The following is a 27970-nucleotide window of genomic DNA, read 5'->3' on the forward strand; positions in this document are numbered from 1 at the left end:
AGGAACTAAGTTATTTCAGTTTATAAGTGGATTAGGGTTTATTGTCATAGAAAAAAATTGCCTATGTGTCGTTGCGACAATTTTTTTTTTACATTTTTTAACTAAGGATCTAAGCAGCGATGGCTCTAAATCATCATTAGTTCACGAAACGTCCCTCTGAGGAACTCGGAGCCTACCTTAAAGTAAGATAGGGGTGAGAAAAAAAGGACTAGGCTACAGTCATCCTTATTTAGGAATTATATAATAGTTGTAGTCAATGTTACTATTTTGGATGACCCTAATTTTGCTATTACTTTTCCGGATGACGTTTAGTAAAGAAAACAAATTGCTGCATATTATTTAATAATTTATTGGCAAATATATTAGATGCAAAGCAGATTTCATCCTCAGCTCAAATATTCACATGACCTGAAAATAAAAAAAACCTGATAAATTGTGAATACTAACATCTTACTTATATTATAAATGCGAAAGTTTAGATGGATAGATGTTTGTTACAAGGTATCTCCAGAACGGCTGCATGGATCTCGCTGAAATTTGACATATATGTAAGAAATAGTCCGGAAGAACACAGAGGCTACTAATTTATTCTGGGCGGACGAAGTTGCGGGCGACAGCTTATTTAAAAACTTCGTCGTACGTCGCAGAAGCATCAAGTCTAGTCAGGGTTTTAATTAGTATGTTTATTTTTAATTGTATACTTTTAAAATAAAGCTTGTACAGTTTACAATAAAGATACTTGAAATTATACCATCAAAAGAAGTCATAATTGTGCTTAAAAATTAATGTGGTTACGTTTATTGTGTAGACGTGCAGTTGTTGCTCGGCGTGGTGGAACAGGCACCCTGGTTACAGTGCGGCTTACGTTTGCGACAGGTGCTCACTATACCCAGATTGAGGCGAGAACAGATCAACGTCTGGTTGCAACTAACGCAACTTTTTCCGGGCTGTAAAAGCAAATAAAAATATGTCTTACTTGCCTAATAGGATTTGAAGATAATACCTTTATCCTCCGTCCTCTGTTAAAAATATATTCCTTCAACTAATTTTTTTGCATATGTGGTGTACATAAATTGGCTAATTTGTTTTAACACCCAGTACAGTACTTAATTCAATTAATACTAGCAATTATTTAAAAAGAAATTATATAATGATTGCTAGTAAATAACAACAGGCGTGCAATATTTTACAGACATTCCACTCACAGTTTCGGTGTAGTTACATCTGACGATGTGTTTGTATCTATCCTGATTGTCGCCCTCGTCATCACGCCCTGGTCCTCCGGGACCACCAGGTCTACCACCAGGTCGGTGTGCAGTGATTAAGTGCACAGCGAGCTAATGTACGAAAATAATAAAAAAATATATGAAAAGCTTAATAATTTATTGCCTTAATTTGTATTATATACGCGAGTATAGCCAATACTAGAAAAAATATGCAGGGAAAAGGGAGATATTAAGATTGGTTACTTACCACTGCCAGAAGGAAGTAAAGTGACTTGCCTAACACCATTTTGTTGGAAGTTGTTGTAGAATATGAATACCTTCGCCGCTACACAGTTTATATATCAACGATATACAATCAAATAACAATAAGGACTTTGTTATATAATAAACAAAGAAGAAGAGAGAATATAATATCTATACATGGAATACTATACGTATTTGCTTACATCTTTGGTACGTTTTAAATAATTCTAAGTTGATGACGTTATTCTTTATGTATGTATTGTTACTATTTCCGTAAATAAACAGATATATTTGTAGTAAAAGCGTCAAACACGCTTTGGAAATGAAATCGTGATGAAATATCAAAGCGAGATATTGTATTACATTAGTTTGATCTTTCCTTCGTAGAAGCAGCTAATTATATTTATTATAAACCTTCTACAAATAATAAGTATTGTAATAAAATATTTATAGAACTTTAAATATTTATAAAACATTTGGATACAGATAATGTAAGTATTATAAATATTAACTCAAAAATATATCGGTGTCTTTCAATTATTCAATTGCATTACGCAATTTTCATATTCCATTTTTTTAGGAAGAGGAAGAATATAATTTGGTAAGTTTTCGAATCTATTAAAAAGTAAGATTTGAAACATTATGAAATGTCACATTTATTAAAGTCTAACCGTCTAATAACCGTAACCGTGAATACCTACAGCTGTAAATTAAATGTTGTTAAAATTCCCCATCAAAATAAATGGCTTTTGTGAATTTGTGTCGTATCATTTTGAAAGTCATGAAGCATCTTAGATATCACGCCTTCCACTGTTCGATGTTAATTAAGCTTCAAGTTACGTTTGAATGGAAAATACGTCGCTTCTGAGATATTAAAAACCTTTACAAAAGATTCTAATATTTTACAAGGCATCTTCTGACGGCATCTGTATGAAAACTCAATAAAACTATTATGAGACATTTTTCTAAAATATATTACAATCTTCTGATAAGATGTAATTTTGTAAATAATTAGAAAATTCTTTAAATTTTTTTTAGTGCGTCGGTGGCTCAGGTGTCAAGAACTTGACTTGCAAACGTAGGTCCTGGGTTCGAGTTCCGCCATGTACCAATGTGTTTTTCGATTTCCGATTTACACCTGTACATTTATCCTATGCTTTACGGTGAAGGAAATTATCGTGATGCACATATTTGACAAGAAATTCAAAGATATGTGTGAAGTCAACCAACCTGGGCCAGCGTGGTTGACTATCGCCTAGTCACCCTTAACTTAGGGTAGGCTCCGAGCACCTCGGTGGGGACATATAGTGAACTGATGAGGTTGAAATTATTTTAAATCACGAAAAAAAAACAATCATTTTGCATAATATATTTATTCATCTGTAATATTTTGTACCAATGTGGGACGTTTCGTTTTGTTGATCTCTAAAATTTTATAGTAAAACCAAAGGTGGGACGCTGGAACAAAATAAGAAAATAAATATCAGTATGTAGTAGGGAAAGCATCTGCGATTTCTGGCCGTTGGATCAAATAATTTTAGTTCATACGCTGCACATTTACCCTTCTATGAAACGTTATTATTTATTAAGCGTTCTTGTCAATTAAAAATATATTTAAACAGCAACATTAATTGGCACCTATTGTATAACAAGTTTTTGTCTTAACACCATTATGTGTGTGAAATGACATTTCACCGCAGGGTAGGAAATTAATATCCTCGGCTGTATATTTAATGTGAATCGTTGGAATCATACCCTCTGTTGCGGTGAGGTGGAATTACAGCTGGGGCTGGGAGTATCAGTGCAGGTGCCATTATTGCAGTTATTCTTGTCGCCTTTGCAGCGACGAACAATGCCAACATTCAGTGGCGTGCACAATATTGCGTCAAGACAAGAAGCGCATGAACGGAGACCCTGGAACAGAGATTATGCCATTTTTTTTTCACGAAGAAATTTTCTAAACTTCATTGGTTTCGGTGAGCTTCCAGTTATCGAGCTAATCCAAGTATCTATTATATGTTTCTATGTACAATTAGAGTATTTGTCGGTGTTCGATCATCAAATCTAGTAGTTTGAATGTTTTCTATACATTGAGAACAATAGCCAAGTGGACGCAGCTTTTAAATGTGATGTAAAAAAAGGTCGGACAGTGCTTTTATTATTCCGTCGTTTGCGCAACTACCTAATTTATTTGTAATATAAGAAGTTTGTCAATACTGTTTCTGTAATTGGATCACTGCGGATTTCCACGACTGTACCTTTTAATTACAAAACGCCTTGGACGTATGTAACATATACTTTCTTGTCTCGTAATTTTGAAGATTGTCATATAGGAAAAAGAGCAAATGAAATAATCTTATCAACTTACCACTTCAGAATAATTACATCTTGCGAGCGTCAATCTATTCTTTCCTTGTGAACCAGCATCCTCAGAGTTTGCTGGATTCTCTCTTATAATAGCCAAAGCTACCTGTTTAACGTACAAAAATGTAGTCTTACTAATATTATAAATGCAAAAGTTTAGATGGATGGATGTTAGTTAGAAAGTATTTCCAGAACAGCTGAACGGATTTTGACGAAATTTGGCAAACATACAGAACTGGAAAAATACATGGGCTACTACTTACACTTTTTTTTTAATTCCGCGCGGACGGAGTCGCGGGCGACAGCTAGTAGGTGCTAAGTATTTGATACTACTAAGATAGCATAATATTCTATTTTCAAAATGCTTATTACAATTTCGAATATGGCTTTTTTATATGATAAAGAAACATTAAGTAGGTTCGATGAAAGTATCAAAACTTACCAGTACTAAAAGCAGGAAACAGTTTGACTTGTTTAGACCCATTCTTGATACTTTTCAATGTTACTTCAGAGAATATGAAATTAAATTGTGAACTCCTTGCAGACGAGAAGGATTTAAATATTACTTGAAAATAATAGACCATCATATATTATTTATTATGTTAACGTAAGCTTATAGGGTTGCCAAAACATAAAATAAAAAGGTACCTTAAGAATAACATTATTAAGTAGAATGTAGTAGTCATAATTATAATGGAAACAGGAATTAAATGATGTTTATAGTAATATGAAAGTCAGTAAACTGCAGCCCACAGTAAACCATTTAATTTTCTCTCGTATATATATTTGAAAGAAATAAATCAGAATTTTTCAAAAATAAGAGGGGCTCAGAAATTTATTTTAATGTATTGTTTATAATTCTCAGTATAATAAGTTAGTTTCACAACCCTGGAGTATTATTACAAAAGAAATACATGAACTAAGACAATATTTGCTCGTTCAGTAATGAAAATAATTGTCATTTAGATATTAAGGATAATATTGAATGAAAATCGTGAAGTTGTCTCTATATGTTTACTTCCTCAAAAGAAACAAGATTGACAGGTTAATAGAATATCAGACATTCATTAAGTACATATATAAACACATCTTATATATATGAAAATAAACAAAAGAAATACAATGTAATATATATTTAATTTTAAAGAAAAAAATTATACAGCGCTACATTCAGGAGATGGTATTGCAGAACACATTCCGTTATTACAGTAACGTTTCCACGGACCGCATGGCTTTAAAATACCACCTGAAGGTTTGCAAATAACTCGAGTGTTACAATCATTGCAAGACATTTTTGGTCCCAAAGGATCGCATGTTGTCCATGATGGCAGAAGTTTGGATTCTTTTCCAACCACCTCGACGTTTTTTCCATTATTTTGCGAGTATGTCTGCGGACCCCATTGCGGTTTCTGGGGTCCAATTTGAGGCACTTGTGCTAAACTGACAGCTGTAAGAGCCACCTGAAATACAATTGAACAGTTAAAGAAAGACAACAAAAAATAAAATAACCTTAAGCCTTCTCGTGTCACAATGTTAGTTACCATACTCCTCCGTACCGGCTGGACTGATTTTTAAGAAATTTTACGTTCATGTTCAGTAGGTCTGCGAATCGGCTAATATCTGTTTTTAATCCAGAATAAAAAATATATCTGCTTCAAAAGTAAGTTGCAAGATTCCACACGAACGTACATACATTTCAAGTTAAATGATTGCTTATAAAAAAAAGTCCTAGTGAGATGTAGGTTTATCGTTGTAGAAAATAGATGTTAAATAAATGCCAGTTAATTTATTTGAGAAATCGAAACACGGGAACACCAAGGAGATTTTATGTTAAATGTCAATACACACTTACCAAGGCGAAGAAAACCAATGCTTTAATATGGGCCATTGCACTTTATCAATCTATTCCTTAAAATACAATGTGCATCGTAGTGCATTACCTTTATATGTGGAGTCTTATCACATTGACTAACCCCCCTCGTAGACTGCAAACAAGGAAATCTCTAAAAGCCTAGGATTTTCCGAAGTCAACAGTGGAATGTTATTGTACATATTTCTACTCGTTCATTCCAGCCTCGGTCGATAACAATATTAGATTACCGTGTGTTTTCATCGCCGAAGTATTTGTACAAAAACATATTATCTTCTCTCTCGCACTTTAAAAAAATGAGATATTAACACGTAGCAGTGGAAACTCCTGTTTACGCAGATTTCTTGATAATGTTTATTTACTTATAGTTGTTTTCCATTTAACAAATGGGAATTCCCAAATACCATATAAGCTATTCAAAGAACTACTAATCGTTTTCAGCTTTAAAAATATTTAGAGAAATGTTGCTTCCAAATATTTGCGTTTGTCTTATGATATTATTTAACATCAAACTAATGCATTAAATGTGTTTCCGTATAAAAATAATAATTTAAAATTACTTTATTTACTTGAAATTTTTTTAATATCGTAATTTAAATTAATTTTTTTTAATAGTAATATCATCATTGTCTATTTTAAGAAGAAAGATTTGATTATTTGCTTGCTCAATGCAAATGCAATAGACTCCGAAACTGAACCGATTTTAAAACATTCTTTTACTGTTGTTAAGCTACACTTATCCTCGGGTGACATAGGTTATACTTATGTGTAGATTTTTTAATTCCAAGCGGGCCACAACATGGGGAACTGCTAGGATACAATGGTTTTGTTAAATTGTTAATTACCGTCAATATTCATGACATATCTTATAAGTGTATAGTAGACAGATAAAAAAACCCTTTGCATATAAATTAGAGTATAATAGAGGTTGCTAAAAGTGGTTACTAATTATGCGATTAACCTTTATTGTGGCAAAATTTCTTTTTTGAAGAAAAGCAAAAAACTAAGTTAAAAATTATTTTATAGTGATCGTATATTTTTATAAAGTTATATGTATGGTATACTACTGGTATACAAAATGAACATAAGGGTTAAAATCGAATAATTTTTTTAGATTTCGTAAAGTAAACAAACTACTGAACTGTTATGCAGTTTTCCTAATGTCAAATAGAAAAAAAAACCTAATCGTACTGCAAATGTACTATTAATTAATGTTTGTAACTTTGTTCTCTTTGTGGAATTACAAAATTCTGTTGCTGCGGCTTTGTTCAAGTATAATACGAATTTCGTACGTAATGAACTTCTGAACAATCGTACTGTACAAAGTTAACTGTTACATTTGTAATTTCGTTATAAAATTTTCGCAACATTAACCAACATTAGGGAGCGTCGGTGGCTTAGTGGTCAACTTGACTTGCAATCTGCAGGTCCTGGGTTCGAATCCCTGAATGTACCAATGTGTTTTTCGATTTCCGATTTACATATGTACATTTATCCGACGTTCTTACGGTGAAGGAAAACATCGTGATGCGACCTGCACATATCTGAGAAGTAATTCAAAGATATGTGTGAAGTCAACCAACCCGCACTTGGCCAGCGTGGTTGATTATGGCCTAATCACCCTTAACTTAGGGTAGGCTCCCAGCCCCTCGGTGGGGACGTATAGTGAGCTGATGATGATGAACCAACATTACAAATACCAACCTTCATTTATAGTTACTGATATTACGAATAGAAACAAATGATTGAAAAACTACGCAACCGATACTTTTTTAAAGCCTATACTAATTATAAAGAGGAATGATTTGTTTGTTTGTTTGCAATGACTAGGCACTCAAACCACTGAACCGTTTATGAAAATTCTTTCACTGTTGGGATGCTACATTATGGCCAGGTGACATAGGATATATTATTACTAGATTTTTTTTTAATATATTTTTTCTTCTCGCCGTCTGTATTAGTTGGGTTAAAATGTTGTTATAGTTCAGTAAATTAATAATATTAATAATTTAATTAATAATAATATTTTGACTATTTAAAAAGGGTACTTTTCATATTTTCTACTAGCTCCTAATACACTCAAATCTTATTCGGTTTTTAATTTAATTATCATATTAATTAGTTATAGTCTTTTTAACCTTAATCTGACAAAAGTGTACTCTCGTACTTGAAATTAATTTCAGAGGTAAACTTAATAATTTTAACGTCTATTAAGGTCGATTTTGTTAAAATTGGCAGGCTTTGTTGCCTTACGATATTTATAGTCGAGCCCTGTACGCACGCCGCCTAAATTGGTAATTATTCGAAATGGTTATAAATTGCGACACCATTTATTTACCCTGCATACTGTTATAGCAGAGTTGGTAGGGTTGAGATAAAGTAGTGTTTAATAAAAAACAATTGCATTCCGTCAAAGGTTTCTCGTTTTCCATTTCAACTACATTTCATTATAACAGATCTCCAAATTGGACAAACAACTGTATACAAAACATGACGTAACTGCTATTGTGCCTCTTTTCAATTTAAGATCTTTTATAATATTGCCAGATTAAATTAATAAATATAAAAACAACAAATTGCTTCTTACATAACTTTATTATGACAATGAGTTACATTTGAGTACATATAAATACAATTAAAATTAACAAAAATTATTACAAAAGTTGCCAATTCCATAAATTTGTACTGATTATTTAGACAGATTGTTCCGCGCCTGTAGATTGACCTTCAGCTGGAGCACATTCTTCCGAAGGTGTAGCGGAGCATTCGCCCAAGTTGCAGTATGGTAGAGTAGGGTCACTGCAAGCACGTTGTATTCCGCCGATCTTAGTGCACACCAGCTTAGTATTGCAATCGAGGCAAGTACTTCCAATGGTAGTGCAAGGTGACCATTGTGGGTACCAAGGTGCGGCGGATACCCATGGTGGTATCCATGGGTTGACACCACCACCGCCCCATGCCCAGCCATTGCCCGGCTGTGCTGGCAAAGCTGATGTTACCGCAACCTGGAAAATATATTTATATACATATGACTTAAAGTCCTATGTCCCCGCAGAGGGCGTCCACAGTGCGTCGCCAGTTCGCTCTATCTTGGGCTCTGCGTTTGGTCTTGGGCCATGTCAGCCCGATTGTCTTTATGTCGGCAGCTAATGATCGCCGTATTTATGCATATGAATAATATATTTTCAAATATATTAATTAGTATATTTACAGATAATTGTAATAAACATTATCATTGTTGTTATCAACAACTTTACGTAAAAAGCTCAACTATATTTTAAATTAAATGTTTTACTCACCAATAGAACGAAACATAATGCAACTTTCACAGCCATTTTGAATTATAATTCGTAGTATTGAAGTATCGCGTTTCAAATAACGATTATTAATTCAATGTTAGTTTGTGAATCTTATATACAAGTGTTTGTTGTCTTACGGCTTATTGTTAACAACCCAATTAGATACCGCAGATATGGATTTCCCAATGGAAATTTATTCAAAACAGATAACAAATAATAAGCCCGTTGAATAGAATAAACAAGTTTACAAAATAATATTTGCATAGAGACAATAATAATGAGTAAAAATAACTAAAATATCATAGCAACAAGTATACAAATCACGCATATTATTTGTTCTGCACAACGAAAAAGTTAAACTTAACTATCCCATTACTTAATCTATTGATTACTATTAAGACTTGGTTTTAATACATTAACAAATGTAAATAAGCTTATTTGTCCCAAACAATGTTTTTTACTTTGTTCGGAGAATGAAATAATTTAAGGAATGTCAATCTAACAATAATTTTACTTATTTTAATATGATTTAATGTTTGTTCTCGTCTAAACCATATCTAATAAGAAGCGTTACACAGTATAATGGTACGCCTGTTGTTTTCAAATAGCAAATTTATTAAGCAGCGTTAGAACTATGCAAGATATTAAAGGGATTTGCTTATTTCATAAGTGTAAAACGTAACAATGTAATAAGTAAAACTTATATAGAATTTAAACTTATTTTATGTACGTTTATACAAAATAAGAAATATATGTAATATACTGATAATTTTAGCATGTAATATTTAATTTCCTATTCACTTCCAGAATGAAATCGATAAAAGAAGTTTGATTTTATTAATTCATTCATGTTTTTGATATAGAATATTTGCGACCTGAATACGAGCCTCAATGGTAAGTCATAGTTAAATATATTGTAAGTAAGTTGTTTATAGTTGTAATCGTGTGTAAACTCGTCACGTAGAAAGACATGTTTGCTACGTCGCGTATGTTTTCCTTGATTCATGCCTATATTTTCCTTTTAATTGTAAACATTATGATCGAATCTTTAAATACTACTCGAATGATATGATTACTTGTGTAACTGGCGGTTAACTTTACATTTTAATAATGTAATTAAAAAGTAAAAGTTGACCCAACGGCCTTTAGTTTTATACCTCCTTCATGTTACAGTTTTATTTTTGTTAGAAAATATTCAAGTATGTAAACGACTGTGATATTCAGTCGCTTGAAATGGATTTCAATTTGTATGTTCTCTGAAAGAATACAAACAAAGCCTTAAAAGCAATACGATCCTTGGCAAATATTATTTTCGGGCTCATTTTAGTAATGTAAATAATATTCAGATTTATTTATGAGTACTTTTTAAGTATATAAACACGTATTAAGTAATAAGGTTCGTTTAGGCAAAACGACTGTTACCTAAATTACTATCTAAAGGGATAGACAGCATTTCAAAAAATCACTTTATCATATTCAACCATAGTGCATAGATTTCCATAGATTCTAATTCTTATTGGTTCACATAATTCATACTAGCTGTTGCCCGTGACTCCGTCCACGCGGAATTAAAAATCAGTAGCTTATATGTTCTTCTAGATTATGTTCTACACCTATACCAAATGTCAGCGAGATCCATACTGCCGTTCTGGAGATACCTTCTGACAAACATCCGTCCTTTTGTGTCCATACATTCCAACATTTATAATATTATTATATATTTTTTTAATCGTTTATGTAATCAACAGGAAAGGAGTTATTACATTTATAAATTTATAATTTTATCAATGAAATGTGTACAGATGTCAGCTGAGTTTAATATGAGAGTGTTACGCAATGTTTGTATATTTGCGTCACTTATTTGTTTGATGAAGCGAACGGATACTGTTCGCACACCGACCCAAGATACTATAATACTTTTTGACGTGAGATATATTCTGTATGCACAATATTTAAGGACAAATAGTATAAAGATAAATAGAATAGTTGCATAAAAAAATTAATAAATAAAAATTAAATCTGACGTTTAACACACATTCTTTTGTTTTCATACATTGTTCTTACGTACTTGGTATAACTGAAAAACAAAGATGGTCGCCGCCACAAATTGGCGTGGGAATACAGTTTTTAAAATATATACATATTTATTTGTTAGTACTTATAGAGCGAAATTTAATTATATTTATATTAAATAAAAATTTAAAAGCATTTATATTAAAAAGTGATGTATTAAATAAGACAGAAAATTGTAGAATAATAATTATTTAAGTTGCAATAATAATTTGGATCAATATTCAATGAGTACTGGCCACCGAGAATGCAATAGAAAAATATAATTAAAAAGAAAAAAGCGAGAGTGAATATGACGGGACACCAGTGTGTGTTGTGAAGGCAACGATGTAACAACGTTTTATTTGTGATAATGCAATTTTCCTTTTAATCTTAATATTATAAATGCTAATGTTTGGATGGATGGATTGATGTTTTTTTGATGGTATCTCCGGAACGGCTGCATAGATCTTGCTGAAATTTAGCATAGACTTAATACATAGTCTGGAAGAACACATAAGCCAACAATTTAGATTTTTTTTAAATATCGCGCAGGTGTAGTCGCGTGCGACAGCTAGTAGTTTTGTAAAATTTTTATCTGATGTTTGATGCACATGATGTTTTTGTTTTCTTACTTTGTTGTTACTTTGTACAACGTATGACTGAAAAACAAAAAATGGCCGACGCCATAAAGTGGCCTGGGATTACAGTCGCTAAAAGATATACTTATTTCTTGGTTAGTACTTATCGAACACTAGATGACACTGAGCAAAATTGTTTTTTTTTCTTATATTATAATATTTAAAAACTTAGCAGTATATTTATATTAAAAAGTAATGTATTTATTAGACCAGAAAATTGTAGAATAAAAAATATTTAAGTTGCTATAATAATATGAATGAATATTGAATGAGTACTGGCCACCGAGAATGTAATAGAAAAATATAATTAAAAAGAAAACAACAAGATTAAACGTGTCGGGAAATCAGTGTGCGTTGTGAAAGCAACAATGTAACAACGTTTTATTTGTGATAATGCAATTTTTTAATTTTAAATATTAGAATGTAAAAAACAAAATAAAAAAGTATTTATCTATGGTACTATTTTACATGTATCCATTTATAACAAATGAATTCCTTAAATAGAGTACAACTCACACAATAAATATGCGAATCTAACTAAAAACGTGGTAATTTTGGGTGATATAAGCTAACTTATCATTAGGGGCAAATCTTCAATAATTTGCGTAACCGTAACCCTAAAATATACAAAAGTAGAAATGAAAATAAATGGGGAATTTCATAATTTATTGATTGTTGATTACATGATAATATAACGATCTTCATAGCATCGATAAAGAAGTCATTAGAAATTCCCAGTACTAACATGCATTTCATCCAAATATTTCCAAGAATAGAAGATTAATTAATTTGTAAACGTATATTTTTATAATTAATTACATTTTGCTAGACTGGTGTTTACAAATAGGTATTTGGATAGCATAAAAATGGACCGTCAACTTCAAAATGCTGTATACAAAGCTACTTAACATATTTGAAATATTTTCTAAAAGGCTTTCTATATTAAAACAATAGATTTGTTGCAAAAAAAATCTTAGTATGGTCCTACATATGTAAAACGATCGCACGAAACGATTTATGTCTGTAGAAATGAATATCGGATAATCTTTGCTTATTTATGGTTAAGGAAGATTACTTATTAATATTTTTATCTATTCTTTGCTTAATTTGGTAGATTTAAGCCATCGGGTATCTTCTGTTTGTTAAGATGACATAAACTGCGCAATAAAAGCATGCAAACTACGTATGTACATATATTTGTATGTTTAATATGCGATCACGCGTACTCCTTACAAGAGATAATGAAAAAAGTTCACTGTTTAGTATCAAGACGTGGATAGATTAAGTTACTAAATAGTTTTTCATTGCTTTTTCAAGCTTAGAGATTGTATTGAATTTCAATTATCTAAAAGAGTTATATAAATTTAAAATTGTTCCAAAGTATCTCTAAAATAGTGCTTAAAGATACGGAAGAAAGTATTAATTAAGTCCTTTTTTATACTTAAACAGACAGGCAGACATGAATTTTGAAAATTTACTTTTCGTTATCATGGCAAATATATCATGAGCACAAAATATGTATGTAAATACAGACTCTCTAATGGAATTAATTGTATTCTTTCTTTATTCCATATTTTTGTTTATATCTTGATTGTTAAAAATACATAATATACCGTGGTATGAAACGTTAGAAAACGAATTAGTAATTCTATGAACAGATATCCTAATTGTCTAGGTTTAAAAGCTTAAAAGTTATTATAAACAAAAAAATAATTATAGTTTAGGTTAATTAGATTACATGTAGACAGAAGGCTTAACACTTCCGTTGAATGCATTACTTGTTGTAAACATCCTGTGGTTTTGAAATAGTTTTGTTGATACTTTTCTACGGCTCTAGAAATCTTGTATTGCGACAGTAAATTTGTTTGCTCTGACTCATTGTTCGCGAAAACATGATGTTTAACTAAGAGATGGTAATTATCTACAAGCCATTATCTCGTCTTATCAATGTTAATTGAGGTAAGTATAAAAGGACGTGTTGAAGAAATTCAAAGTTATAAGTAACGAACGAGTCACAAAAGAAACAAGTGCGTTTAAATGTTGTGATTTTTTTATTAACGAACGATTTACGATATTAAGCCTAAAATGAAGTTATCTATTATATTACTTATTGTGAGTATATATTTGCTATTAATTGTTTTTTATTTTTCTTAATTTAAAATAATTTTTCTTTTATAAATGAAATAATATGTTGTTTGCCAATATAATATGACTATCTATTCGATTCAACATGAAATTGCATGCAAAGATTTACAACATACATACATCTCATTTAAGTGCCGTGATTTACCGCTAATTTAATTATAAATTTTTATTTTAAAAAATATTATTATTTCTAAAGTACGATTTGATTATGTGGCAATTTTAATCCTAAGTCTCTCTAGACTTAGGATTAAAATATTGTTTAAGATTGCTTTTATTTTTTAAACTTTTGCATTAAAATTAAGTTACTCGATTTCTTGTTATAATACTACTACTACTACTTGGTAATATTATTATACTATTATTGTGTATTTTTTTTCTTGTAATTGTTTCCATAAATTCTTAAACGATGTAAAGTTGTGATGGAAATGAAGAAGAGTGACTTTAGTGAATAATAGTTGTATCATGTTTACAAAAATATTTCTGTATGTTTAAGTACTTGTTTATACATTTGATATTTTGAGAATCGTTTTCGGTTAACCAATTTAAATACACATTTACGTTCTTAGGGAGGTAGATAACAACTGAGTTGCAATATTAATAAAAACTAGTTTAATAACATTTCTAATTCTTTCAGGCGGGCCTTTGTGTAGTAAGCGCTAAATACTTACCAGAGGAATGGGAAAATTCGGACCAGTCTTTAAGTCGCTTTAAGAGATTCGATTTAGCGGATTCTGATACATCATCCGAAGACGATGACGAAAACGATTCAAAAAATGATGACAGTGACAACTCAACGGATGAAACTGATGTAAAGGAACAATCTAAACGTGTTGCTAATCTTGAAAGGATGCGACAAAAACTATTGGAGAAACAAGAAAAAGAGAGATTAAAGCAAGAAGAAGCTCAGCGTAAAATTGAAGAGAAAATAGCTAAAGAATTGCAGAAAGAAGAAGAGAAGCGACAGAAGGAACAACGTAAATGGGAAGAAAAACTGGAAAAGGAAAGGAGGAAATTAGAAGAGGAACAAAGAAAAATTCAAGAAAAAATAGAGGAAAATGAACGTAAACGACAAGAAAAGATCCAAAAAGAGATCAAGGAACTAGAAGAAAATGAACAGGAAAGGCAAGAAAATAACAGCAATACGTCAAATAATGATGACTCGGATGTTGATTCAATAGAATTAGAAGATATTTGGAAAATACACATTTATTCCAAATATGGTATAACTGAGGATAATACCAATGTTGAGAAGAGAGCGGCATTAAGAAAGTATATGCAAGAACAACTGGGGCTTAATGCCAATAGTACCCAAAGCGAACGCCGTCAAGCAGTACTTCAATTTATACAATCTGAATTACAGAAAGTACCAAATATTAACACCTTGAGAAGTCAATTTATCGACTACATAAATTATGTGGGTGTGGAAAAGATTCGGACAAAATTGGAAGGAGATATTGAAAAATTAAAGAATAAGACGGAAACACTTAATAATGTTAACTTCACTTGGGTTCCGATTGCCAAACAAAATCTTGAAGAACAGGTTTCGTTTTTAGAGACCATCAAACAGTTTTTGTCTAATTTGTTACCTAACTGGTTTAATGGGAACACAGAAAAACCACAACAAGGTGTGCCGGTGACTAACGCAGATTCTATAATATCCCCTGATTCTGCTATTGTATCTCAACAAACTAATGATGCTAATCCAACTGATACTATTAATACAAATAGCAATGTAAGCCCAAGTAACACTGAAGATAATGTACCAAACAGTTCTCCAGTTTCTGATAATAATGCTGCGTCAATGTCAACTAGTTCATCTGTCGTGTCAGAATCAACTTTAGTAGATTCAGAAAATCCCAAATCTTCAGTTATTGATGAATCAAATCTTGTAAATCAATTAGGTACCGTTAGTGAAAATTCTCCAACACCTTTAGCCACAGAAACAAATGGTGCTACAATTACTGGCAATGAAGATTCAGCAAATGCGCAATTACCATCTGAAACAGATTCTGTCACAGTAGAAGTTACAAAATCAGATACAGGTGTAACAAAAGAATCTGCGCAGACTGTTACTACGGCTACCTCAGAAGTAAGTGGGTCATATCTTAACGAGAAGTCCTCAACAGCAACAGATAGCGCAAATAATGGAAACAACGGTGAAACTGCTGCAATTACTCCCTCTGAAGTCAACCCATCCGCCGCTGTTCCATCTGCCGGTGATAGTACAAATCTAAACATAGATGAAAATGTCGATGTTGTGAATAAAAATACTAATAGTGCCACCGAATATTCTAATAATGAAGTTACTAACACCGCGGATGCAGTAACAACCAATGGTGCTATTTCATCTTCTTCAATACCTAGTTCTGATGCCCTTGAAACATCCTCGACGACATCTAATAATAACAACGAAAACACAAGCCCTGCTTCCAGCAATGCCAACGAACCAAAGTCGCCTTCGGATACGGATTCTAAAATTCCAATGAAAGATATTGCTTTGGAATCAAGCTCAGCAGTAGATGGCAGTGTTGTATCTTCCAGTTCATCTGCTTCTGATATTACAGAATCATCACTTACGTCAGTAGCTAGCGATTTTATCGACCCATCTGTCAATATATTAGAAGTTTCAAGTACTACTTCTGAAGTATCTAAAAATGTTAACAGCGATAGCATGCAAAACATACCGACAAACATTAGTACAGACACTTCCAACAATGAAGCAAGTGAAAATCCTTTAACAGTAAATGAAAACCAAACTCAAGTGATAACAGAAGCCATTGAAGTAATAACTCCAGCGACTACTGTCAACGAATCTTCTAATGTTGTCAATCAAGAACAAACAAATCCTGAAAGTAGCAACTCAGAACAACAACTAATAAATGAAATGACTACTGCTGTTACAGAACAAATTTTAACAGCCGAAACAAAACTGCAAGATACATCTTTAGCGAACGACTTAAAAACTGATTCGGTAACGCAGGAAACGCCAATTAATACCCCAGTCCCTGTTGAGTCTGGCGCAGCAGTTGTAGATATAGTACAGCAGTGATATATCTTACTATTGAATTCTTATAAAATAGTTACTACTTTAGTTTATAAAGTACTAAAATTAACCAATTTAATTTCTAAGTAATTGTTGTAAAAATGACTAAAATTCTGATTATTCTTGTCATTAAAATTATTAAATCGAAATAAATGTACATATTGTAATACTTGGTTTTTGTTTTCTTGATCTTTTTTTAAATCTTCGTATTACTTACCTATCCTAATTAATCTTCCCGTAATAGTTATAAATCTGATGTTTTAGTCTATTGGCAAAAGAAAATTGCAACACCTACATGAGATATTTTAAGTTGTAGTATTTTATAGGGAGGAAGAACAAAAAAATAAAATTATATTTTTCCATTTATTATTGACTTTTAATACAACTATTTTTTTACAATTTGGTTTTATCAAAGGTATAATTATTGGAATGCTTAATAGAGGTATTTTTAAATTGCTATTTATATACTTACAATTAAATTTACTAATATTATCTAAATAACATAGCCTTTTTAAATACATTAACATTTTTTTTTTTATTTTGTGTCAAATCCAATATTTGTTAGTTGCGTGCGGAGGATTAGGGTAACTGTGCTGGTTGAGAGGATCCGCCATGTTTGGGAATGAATATGGATCATTCATATACTTGTATTCGCTTGATATACCGCCTAAGCTCATATTCAAAGAACTGTGTGATGGACTCCAATTGGTAGAAGATGTTGGGTCTATTGGTACTTTAGAATAATCCGTAGGAACTTTAGGGTATTCAGTACCTGGTAACTCCTTGGTATAGTCACTCGGTGTCGCTTTAACAAAAGGCTCGTCTCGTGGCTCTATAACCTCTTCTGCGACTTTATCTTCGCCTTCATTTTCTTTGGGTAGATAGTTTATAGTTTTGTTGTAAATTTCGTTGTTAGCATATCGTGGATAGTCGTTTCTTGGGATGTTTGGATCTAATATTTGACTATGAGGTGGTCCGTTACTACCAGAGACGAGATGACCGAATGTTGCACCTGATGTACTGGGGAAAGCAGCGCTTTGGAATGCTTGATTTAAATGTTGAGATTGAGCCATTAAGTGATTATAGTTGGCATACTTCTGATGATGCCAACTATCACTGTGTTGAGGATGATGTTGTGACAGACTGGGTATTTCTCCCGCTGGATAGGGACAAGGTATTTGTGGCATGGGTATCGTAGAGTAGGAAGCTAGTGTCTGAGCAGTATTTGAACCGGTATGTTTACGAAGACGAGCCCGACGATTGGAAAACCAAACCTGAAATTAAAAAACGTTCACTTTGAAGTGTACTGTAATCTTGTTACTTAAAAAGACAATGACAATTTTACATTAATAAAACAAATACAGTTACGATAGCAAACTTCTTTTAGTGTTTAACAATGATTATGGTTGGATTCATACCTATTTATAATTTATACTGATAACAGTTTTGAGCAAATATTTGAATATAAATTAAGTCTCCAAATAAACCTCTTTTGTTTCTAAATGCTGTCTGACTGAAACTGTCACTGATTACTCAAATTAAAAAATAAAAACTACCTGAATCCTGGCTTCCGTCAATCCAGTCTGCAATGCCAGTTCTTCTCTTGTATAGACGTCTGGATATTGTGTCCTATGAAAAGCTCTTTCTAGAGCGTCTAGTTGCTCGCCTGTGAAGGTGGTGCGGGAGCGGCGTTGCTTCCTCTTCAGCGTTAACCCTGGCTCTGATTCAATGTCAGAGGAATCTGAACCTCTACCTGTAGGTAATCAACATTTTACACTCAAATAGGACATTAAATAAGGTATTATAATACTTTGAAGTAACAATTAAATGTGTCCAGATTTTATATTTGTTAGTTCATTATTCCTGTGATTTTCGACATGAATCAAGAGACGTATAATTTTTATTACCAAGAACAAAAATAAATAAATTCAAATCCTTTTTGATAATGATACAAAAGTAGAATAAAAACAGCAACAAATTGTGGGCCTATGCAATTTACAAGATATCATGCAATAATCATAACACGGATTCGAAATTTTCTTGATGCCGCACTCAACCAATTTGTCTTTCTGCTCTTTTTTTGGAACACGCGTTATTTATTAACGTTGCGTTTTTTGTTAAACCCACATCATGTTTTAATTCGCCTACATCGAGATCCGTCGGGATCGCGGCTCGAGCGATTTATAAATCGGTAGCGGTATCCTACGGAAACAGATTTAAAAAATGCCCTCAACAATGCACCACATCGCCCTTAAACTGTTTAAAAAATTCGGCTTATATTAATAGCCTTTTGAAAGAAGTCAAAATTGAATGAAATGAAAAAATGGGGGCTCAGCTTGGCTCGGTGCGGTGGTATAGGGAACACCCAGCGCGGCGGTCTCTTTGTCGGCATCTTTGCCGTCCCGGTGACATTTTGGCACCATTCAATATTTTGGTGTCGCGATCTGGATTTATGACACGCAAAAAGGAAAAGCTCGCGGCATTTAATATGTTGGATCGCTTTGGAGCTTAATTTGCATCACGTCGTAACTGTAACACCGATCTTAGAGCTTTTACACGTTTAATTATTTATTTGAATTATTAAAAATTACGAGCACAAATCTGTCCAATTTCATATGAATGTTTTCATGTTGATTAATGTGTTGTGTGATTTTTGTAATGATTCTAGTTCTGCTGATTAATAAGTGTTACATACATACAAACAAACAAGACAAAAGTTTTATTTTAAAAACATAACTAAGACATTATGTTGAAAAAGAACATAACATAAACCACAAAGGCTGCGAAAGCAATGAAAAAACGAAGTGTTATAATAAAATGATTTACATTGCTCAAATTCTACGGCCCGCTCGTAAGACAGCGACAAAATTATTTTGTCTTTTTTGTACCGGCTCTGATCATAACGTATGGGGCTAAATAACGCTTAGTACCTATATATTAACCTTCTTAACTATTCCAAACCCTACTGCACTGAATTAAGGGCTATTTTAGTGTTATTTCTTTTAAACCTCGAAGTAAAACTAAAGCTGTAAAAAGATTTTATGTTGAAAGAAATGCGAGAGCTTTATGTTCGGAATGCGAGTGGGAGAAGGTGGGAGGATCTTTGGCGATTGCCGAAATGTGACCTCGTGATGTCGGCGTTGGAAAGCAATAATTCGAGAGTTGAAAGAGCGGCGGCGGCAGCGGTTTAACACCTTCATAATCTGGCTTCATTAAAGTGGTCGGGCGGGCCTTTGTTTCAGCGGTTTGTTGCGATGCTAACAGATGGCCGGATTAGCACGTCTTGTAGGGGCGTGGGTCGTATCGGCATTCCTCGTTTTTCATTGCCATTTTGAATACTTTCTTAACATTTATCCTTAAATTATTTTACTAAGCTGCTGCATAAAGTTTCAATGATTTCGTTTCGGTATTTCAACTTCAATTTGTTTGTACGGTGAGATTTTTGTTTGTAATTAGATTATGAATTAAGAATATTTTGCCCAAAATCTCATCTGCTGTTACGAGTAAATTTGTTTAGTACTAAATTACTAATAGAATTTCATGATATAAATTAACATTAAATTAATTGTTACCCATCTCTTATCGAATTAATTAAATGATTATGTTGCAAATATTACAAGGAACAAGAAACAACCTGGATTCAAAAACATCTTAAAATACAAATTATTTTCCTCTGCCCTGTAGTTACTCTACATTGAAACTTACCACGACTGTGACTGATGCGTAGAAAACAAATAACTTGTTTTTTTGTAAACCGCGCGATACAAAAGCGAAGTGTTAGCGGTCGAGACAACGCGGTGGTTCTTTGATAGTCCATCTGTATGACATTAGTTGATTCTAACGAGCGATGTTATTAAACAAATGTGAGATTTTATCGCCTACCTCTTTTTGTATTGTTCTGATGCGATGTGAAAGTGGATCACAAGCTAGCGTAATGGCTCTTAGGCGACACATTCGTATGTACGCGCTAGTAATTTGCACCTACATTACTCGGATGAAGTAATTTTCTAGAAAATAAATAAGTATAAAAACAATGCAATGCCATTCGTTACGTCCTTGTTTTTAATTTTTGTTTTAATGTAAATATGCTTTGATAACAATAGCTTTCGGTTTTTACATAATCTAACTAATCTTATTGATATAATAAATGCGAAAGTTTAGATGGATGGATGGATGTTAGTTAGAAGTTATCTCCGGATCGGCTCAACGGATCTTGATGAAATTTAGCACAAATGTAGAACATAGAAAGAAGGCATATGCTACATATTAAGTTTTTTTTTTTTTAGTTTGAATGGGTTAAACTGCAAAAGAGCGTGTTTTCTATTATCATTAAATAAGACTTGCTGTACAAAAAGAAACAATAAATTAAAACCAAACTAGTTGGGCAGTCATAAAAGCTCATGTCAGCTTTCTATAGGAACATCACTTGTTAACTTCAATGTCGGATGTGGCGGCGATACAAACAGATATTCGAAGTCGTTGAACAATCGACTTGGCGACAAAATATAGAGTACACTATAATAGAACAACCAAAAACATGTCACTTTGTTGGTGTTTCAGCACTGCGAGGTATCGCGGCGGGCGACCGCGGCGCTCTCTGTCGGCTACCTTTAGAAACCGATCCGCAAACGAGAGCCGATCTTTAACGCCTAAGGAACGTACTATAATATTTCAAATGGCAACAATGACGTGGTAAGATTTGTGTGCGGAAATTGATTTTTTTTTCAAAAAGCGCTCGTGAGAATGCTTTGCAGGTTGCCGCGTTGCGAAATAATGGTTCTGTGATTCGGGAAGTTATTGTGCAATTTGTACGGACAGGTTTGGTCGGGTTGTTTGAGGCAGTGAACTGTAAGGTCCTTCTTACACAACGCTACGTAAATATTCGATACCCGGCGATTTTTGTCGCTAAGATTAGTCCAATACACTTTTATAGATTCGTTTGTACACAGAAACGCGTTGCTGACATTTTATTCTTTCCTCTTCAAAGCCAGCCCATCGCTGTCTGTTCGTCAAGAACGTCGCGAGAAAAGTCGCTGCGATTAAATATAAAGATGGCGGGGCAAATATTAATTGTTTTTGTTATCCGTGTAGTCGCTATGCTTGTATTCTACCGCGAGACGTAGTCGGCGATTAAAATATGTGTAATACAAAAGTGATGAGCGCACACTATAAGTTACTCTCTATGGAAATATTAGTTTCGAAGATTTTCATTTCCTTGTGTACGAAGGACCTAATACATCTACAATTGTAATATTACTAAGAAATTTCGAAAGACGTCATATTTTTAAATAAAATCGATTAACTATTTGATATAACTTATTTGTCATCTCAATCCACACAATCAAGTAATAACTTACCTCCTAGTATACCATCAATGCTGTAGTCCTTCTTCCCGTCAGGGTCCCGGGAGCCGCCGCGCAGTAGTCGGGAGATGGACGAAATGCTAGGAGGGTCTGTCACCCCCTCCTGGAAACAATATATCGTCATAATAAATACGTATTTTTAGAAATTATTAGTTAGAATCTTTTGGCGCGAAAGGCGCCCTTTCGTTACCAAGTCAAGTGTCAGAATGATTAGTGAGGGGATATAAACGTCGACATTTTAGTAAGGCTAGTGTTGCGCCAGTACACCGGCATGGTGTCGGATTTTCTTCCTAACAATTTATAGATCGAGTTTTAAAAAATATCCTAATTTGTTCAAACGTAGGATGTCGGCAAGTCCTAAGTAAAGTTTGGCAATTCGTCAATAGTTTTCCAGAGTACGATTTTCATGTAAAGGGTCAGAAATTAACATAATGTCCATGAAACAAAATCCATGAAAAAATTGCTTTTATTTTCCTGACTGATACAAAAAGTGTACAAAATATAATATTAATAAGTGTCGTTAGTATATTTTTTACCTATTGAATTCTATACATCGAACAATTGAAGAAATAATTTTTTAACTCTTCCAAAAATCATAGTTCCATTGTTATGAATCATACGCAAATATAATTGCTGTCTAGAATTTCATAACGAAGTTTCACAAGATTGTAGAACGCAACGACCGCGGCAAATGTCGATGAAGCGTGAATCCAGCTAATATCTATTCTGTAATAAATCATCTTTAGACTTCTGGTCGCTGAAATTTCACCGCGACCATTCAATCAAGCTCAAGGTTGACTCTGAAATATCAAATTAACTTTGCTAATCCATCAGCGATTGCTTTTGCTAAGTAACAAGAATGTAGAGTGACTTGCCGCGATATTTTGCTGATACTAAATATAACATCTCCCTATGAAAATACATAGAAATGAAAAATTAATCAGTTTTTTGTATTACTGGGTATTTTGAATAACCTACTTCGTCTCTCTTACCTAAATGCAAAATGTACATAAATACTGACCACTACTTAGAAAAAATACATTTAAATGTTTATATCTTGTATACAAAGAGCGTTAATAAATCATTGAAAATAAATACCTTTATTAACTTCTCTCTTATTTCCCATGAGAAGATTCCTGGGTTTTGGCGTTTCAGTTCTTCAATTCGCGCTTCGACTTCAGGCGTCGCCACCCTCGGTTTGGAGCCTCCGATGACGCCTGGTCTGATTGACCCCGTCTCCTAAGCAAAGAGAAGATATTGGACCTTTTTAGAATTGAACTTATAAAATAATATGAAATCATACAGATGCTTATGTTCGTTGTAATATTGAACATAAATTAATGGATCGATTTTTTAATATCCATGATACCTTATTATTTCTAAAAAAACGTATGGATAACTAATGTAAATACATCTTGAAGTATTTCTATTACATTACATGTTTCTGAATGTTACATAATTTTAACTTAGAACTTAATGTTTATCAGACGGTATAACTTTGAAGTATCCGGCCATTCCGCTTTCACAGTTTACTTGGTTAAACTTGGTTAACTTTGTATTTAAGTAGTTTAGATAGTTTGTACTGAATATAACTATATGGGATGACACAACATAGATTTCCAAGTAAATAATAGAAGCATTTTTTTCTGTATTTATCCTTTAAGCCCTTTACATGATATGCAAGCTTATAAGTGCAAACCTTGGAAAAAAAAATCTGATAAGGACTGTTAACATGTTATATAAATTTTTAACATTTTATACATTTTTAAAATATCAATTAATACAAATAAAATCCTCCAAGCTATTATCATAACTAAAGACCGATTACGATAGTTTAGTCTTATGAAAACTTTTCGCGTTTGTGTTTTGAAAAATTTTCCATGTTTTTTTGTTTATTTTCACTAATAAAACAAAATTATACAAAAACATTTTTTTAGTATTCAGTAAACGCGGAAGTAATTACAGTGTACTAACACACATTGGAAGGCTCGCTTTTGACAATAGTGGTGAGCGGGTTGGAGGTTACCGCAGGCCACGTGGAGCGGAACAAACGTTTCCTGAACTAACAATCACCATTATAATGCTGAGCTGGTGAAAACAAACCTTCAGGCTTCGTCGCCCAGAAAATCAATGGCAATTGTTTCAATAACTATTGGGAGATTCGCACTATTTCCCTTTTCATTAAATTGTATAGTTATTATTTCTTGACTTTTTTGATTAACATTTAAATTAATTTATTCACATGTAGTAAATATAAACCCTCTCACCTGGTACCTATTAAGGATCTTAGAGACGCAGCCGTGTGAGACCCTGAGTTGCCGTGAGATAACACATGGCCGCACTCCCGCCGCCGCCATCTCTACAATTTTCAGCCGAATGTGGTTCGGCAGCGGTCGTCCGTTGATGAACAGCCCTCCTAGCTGATTCACCCGGCCCTGTCCTAATGCAATGTTAGTATTAATGGCGATTATAGGACAAGGATTCTTAATTATATTGGAAAAACAAGAAAACATATGTGTTTAAAGCTACATTCGACATATTCTATCAAGTTTGAAATATTTTACTTTCTATGTATTGTATCCTGTAATTTGTTGTAGTGGCCATAGACAATCATGAATTTCATGAAATTCAGTAAAAGTTTTCATGATTACATAATTTACAGGAAAACTTTTGCAATTTCCGCGCAATGACTTCTGAAAATTATGTTAAAGAACAAAATTGTTTAAATAAATAAATATAAATATTTTCCATAAGAAATAAACTGATCATTTAACATTTTCGAATAGTTTGAATAAATAAATGAAAAAAGCACAAACAACTATAAACGATTCCATTCTTAGGAGGTCTAGAAAATTTTCCTTTCGAAATATATTTTATATTTACATTCCTGACATTATAATATTTTCGATAAAACGTTGGTAATTTATAAAGTGAATTAGGTTCGACGGGCCAAGAGTAAATTTAATCTTTGTGTGCTCCCTCTGAAGCTTAATTAAAATTAATTGAAAATATTTACACTTCATATTTATGTTTCCTTTAAGTGGTATCTCTTTGAAAAGCAAATTAATTTTAATTAATTACCAAGTATGGCATCCCAATCAAGATTGATAAAGGACTAATAGTTAGTCGAATTTTTTTTAGGATATAAGTTGAGACAAGCAAGTTTCTAAATATCATTGAATAAGCCAAGTGACCTTTGTAAATAGACACCTACAGTAAGGTAGAAGATAGCAGAACAACATATATATCTTTATCTATATGTTTTTGTAGCGACATTTTTATGTATGTATTAAATTAGCCTATGTAATCCATATCAAGTAAGTAGTAGTCGTACAACATATATAACGTAGTACGATAAAAATATGTAGAGTTAAAAAATAGTTCAACTAAAGTAGAGACAAAATTTTATCTATAAATGGAAACAATAAAATTTGCTATATCTTTACAATAAAATAAGTACATATATGTTGAGATCTAAAGGGTTTTTAACACTCTAGCACTTTTTATAACAGAAGTCATTGTCATTATTATTTCGTCTTCGTTAAACCTTTTAGACTTCAAGATACAAAGAGAATATTATAAAAATATCCATTACAATGCCTGACATTCTCATCAAAAACCTTTCATCAGTTCGATGACAACTGTAAGTAAATATTACGATGGAAAAATGGAAAAACCTTTTATTGTGTACATAAGCCGAGACAAATAAAGTAGCATATATTATATTTTATACTTCAAAGTACAATTGCTTTATTCTTTTATTTGTTCAGGTTTGGTATTTTCAAGTAGTATTCTAAGATTTTATTTTCTATATCGCTAAGCAAGATCCGGATTTTTCAGATTATATAATCATTTGATATTATATTAAATGTACAAAAAGCTTGTATCAATTTATAATATTTATTGTAAATCTGTATTATTGACCGCGTGTTCTATGAAAATGCTACTTTCTTAAATCTATATATATGTATATATAAATCGATTGCTGTTCGTTAGTCTTGCTAAAACTCGAGAACCGCTGAACGGATTTATCTTATCTTGGTCTTGAAATGTTCGTAGACGTCTAGGGAAGCTTTAAAGATAAATGCCGGGAACAAATTAAGTTTTTTTTTATTTCCGCGCATACGGAGTCACGGGCGACAAATAGTCGTTAATATAGGTGACATAAATTCAATTTGTGTGTGTGTTTGTATAATCTAATTTAGTTCAATTTGTTTGATAAAACATTTAATTCTTGTGGTCATATTTGTATGTGTTATTTCGATGTTCAACACTGTTTAATAAAGGTACAGATCGAGGCTCCTAATTAGTATCAAACTTTTAAAGTGCAATAAGGAAAATGATCAATAATTTTGCCATAAAACAAGTTTTTGTGGGCACGTTGGTGTTGATTTTCGCTTTGCATGCATTTTATAACCTCAAATTTATTATAAATTTGGAAAAAAATACATGGTATCAATACGTGGAGGCTTATGTTTTATATACAAAAGCTTTTCCTGAAAATGTTTACATGAATCAATGACAAGAGTGGAAAATATACATAAGTCAAAAGCTCTTTGAAATTAACAAAACAGAAACTATGCGGTTAAGTCAGATATATGGTCTTAGAGGTCAATTAAACGTTACTTGGTCGTCTATCACATTATATACACTACATATAGCATAGATAAATAACAATATTATGTATATACCCTTACCTACCCACACATCCATACCATTTTGGTGACGTTCCATAATGGTATGACTGTCAGAATGATAATGTCATCAAAGACGTCACCTCCACGAACGATTGGCTTCACAAAAGGCGCGAACCGTTCATTTTTAAGCCGCACAACTGAACAATTTTTAACGGATACATTAAAGCGTTTTATCATTAAAACATTGGCACCGTAAAAACGTCACAAATTATGATAAACATCTGTTTACATTAAATTAAACGGACGAGATCGAAGCACATAATTTAAATTGTTTATCACCCATTCGTATTTACATAATTATAACGACATGTTTAATTAATTATGCCGTCATAAATAGTGTAATCGGTATGTCTCGCCTAAGGCGACGCGTTCGATCGTAGACGTCAGGCTTATCCGACTATAGCTACGAAGCCTATCGGGCTATGTTTTTTTTATTTTTTTAAATAGAAAAAAGATCGATAGATCGCGTTATCTTTTTTTGTGCGCGTGAGTGCAGCGGAGGAGGCTGTATGGGACTGAGAGTGGCGGTGTGTTTGTGCGGGGAGGGTTGCTGGCTGGTGTGCGTGCGCGCGGGAGGCCCGCTGAGGTCCGGACGCCGCGCTGCCTTTGTGTGAGTGATTGCACATCGAACACACCCACTTGTATGAGTGTGAAACGTGTGGTGACGACACGAGCTGTTTGTTTTGGGAATCATCTATTGTTGCTTTTGTTTTGGTTTGCTGTTTTTTTTTAATTTCGTAGATACATATGGTTTCTTCTAATAAGTGGGTTGCTGTCCAATCCATTTTTTGAAGTCTGTTTTATCCACTCCATCTTTCAAGATTATCCTTACAACCTTATTTCAGTCGATTTCTTATAACATGACTCTTTTATATATTGTATGTGAGTCCAAACCTCAGTATTTTTCCAGTTTCAACTTAATCGTAAATTGGGCAATTATATAAGCATAAGTATTCGTTTTTTAAGCATTTCAAAATAAAATAATCACCGAATATTCATTAACAAGACGGGATATTACATTCAATCATCT

The 27970-nt window shown here is 32.8% G+C and overlaps 6 protein-coding genes across 7 annotated transcripts; 1 reads left to right on the forward strand and 5 right to left on the reverse strand.

Annotated features, from left to right (window-relative positions):
- Positions 1–325: 325 nt before the first annotated feature.
- Positions 326–1566, reverse strand: LOC106126616 (uncharacterized). Of its 2 annotated transcripts, none has more exons than XM_013324349.1 (4): positions 1474–1566; positions 1206–1337; positions 796–947; positions 326–408 (listed from the first exon to the last, which is right to left on the reverse strand). In XM_013324349.1, the coding sequence occupies exons 1-3, from the start codon at positions 1510–1512 to the stop codon at positions 798–800; spliced, it is 321 nt and encodes a 106-aa protein (XP_013179803.1). In that variant the 5' UTR covers positions 1513–1566; the 3' UTR covers positions 326–408; positions 796–797. The 2 variants fall into 2 exon arrangements, with proteins under 2 accessions (XP_013179803.1, XP_013179804.1); XM_013324350.1 differs by having other exon boundaries at positions 752–947.
- Positions 1567–2826: 1260 nt separating this feature from the next.
- On the reverse strand, positions 2827–4372 carry LOC106126615 (uncharacterized). The gene is made up of 4 exons (XM_013324348.1): positions 4276–4372; positions 3838–3939; positions 3225–3383; positions 2827–2927 (listed from the first exon to the last, which is right to left on the reverse strand). Exons 1-4 carry the CDS (start codon positions 4315–4317, stop codon positions 2895–2897), a joined length of 336 nt encoding a protein of 111 aa, XP_013179802.1. The 5' UTR covers positions 4318–4372; the 3' UTR covers positions 2827–2894.
- Positions 4373–4951: 579 nt separating this feature from the next.
- Positions 4952–5785, reverse strand: LOC106126614 (uncharacterized). The gene is made up of 2 exons (XM_013324347.1): positions 5686–5785; positions 4952–5293 (listed from the first exon to the last, which is right to left on the reverse strand). Exons 1-2 carry the CDS (start codon positions 5719–5721, stop codon positions 4988–4990), a joined length of 342 nt encoding a protein of 113 aa, XP_013179801.1. The 5' UTR covers positions 5722–5785; the 3' UTR covers positions 4952–4987.
- A 2494-nt stretch (positions 5786–8279) lies between these two features.
- LOC106126619 (uncharacterized) lies at positions 8280–9106 on the reverse strand. The gene is made up of 2 exons (XM_013324355.1): positions 9003–9106; positions 8280–8708 (listed from the first exon to the last, which is right to left on the reverse strand). The coding sequence occupies exons 1-2, from the start codon at positions 9036–9038 to the stop codon at positions 8397–8399; spliced, it is 348 nt and encodes a 115-aa protein (XP_013179809.1). The 5' UTR covers positions 9039–9106; the 3' UTR covers positions 8280–8396.
- Positions 9107–13674: 4568 nt separating this feature from the next.
- LOC106126806 (myb-like protein X) lies at positions 13675–17049 on the forward strand. The gene is made up of 2 exons (XM_013324675.1): positions 13675–13804; positions 14472–17049. Exons 1-2 carry the CDS (start codon positions 13778–13780, stop codon positions 16884–16886), a joined length of 2442 nt encoding a protein of 813 aa, XP_013180129.1. The 5' UTR covers positions 13675–13777; the 3' UTR covers positions 16887–17049.
- A 376-nt stretch (positions 17050–17425) lies between these two features.
- Positions 17426–27155, reverse strand: LOC106126860 (paired box protein gooseberry-neuro). Its single transcript, XM_013324761.1, has 6 exons — positions 26941–27155; positions 24511–24683; positions 23342–23482; positions 22238–22346; positions 18437–18633; positions 17426–18154 (listed from the first exon to the last, which is right to left on the reverse strand). The coding sequence occupies exons 1-6, from the start codon at positions 26975–26977 to the stop codon at positions 17426–17428; spliced, it is 1386 nt and encodes a 461-aa protein (XP_013180215.1). The 5' UTR covers positions 26978–27155.
- Between the last annotated feature and the right edge of the window lie 815 nt (positions 27156–27970).

The sequence above is a fragment of the Papilio xuthus genome, unplaced genomic scaffold, assembly GCF_000836235.2.
Source record: "Papilio xuthus unplaced genomic scaffold, Pxut_1.1 DF824992.1, whole genome shotgun sequence".
Lineage (NCBI taxonomy): Eukaryota > Metazoa > Arthropoda > Insecta > Lepidoptera > Papilionidae > Papilio > Papilio xuthus.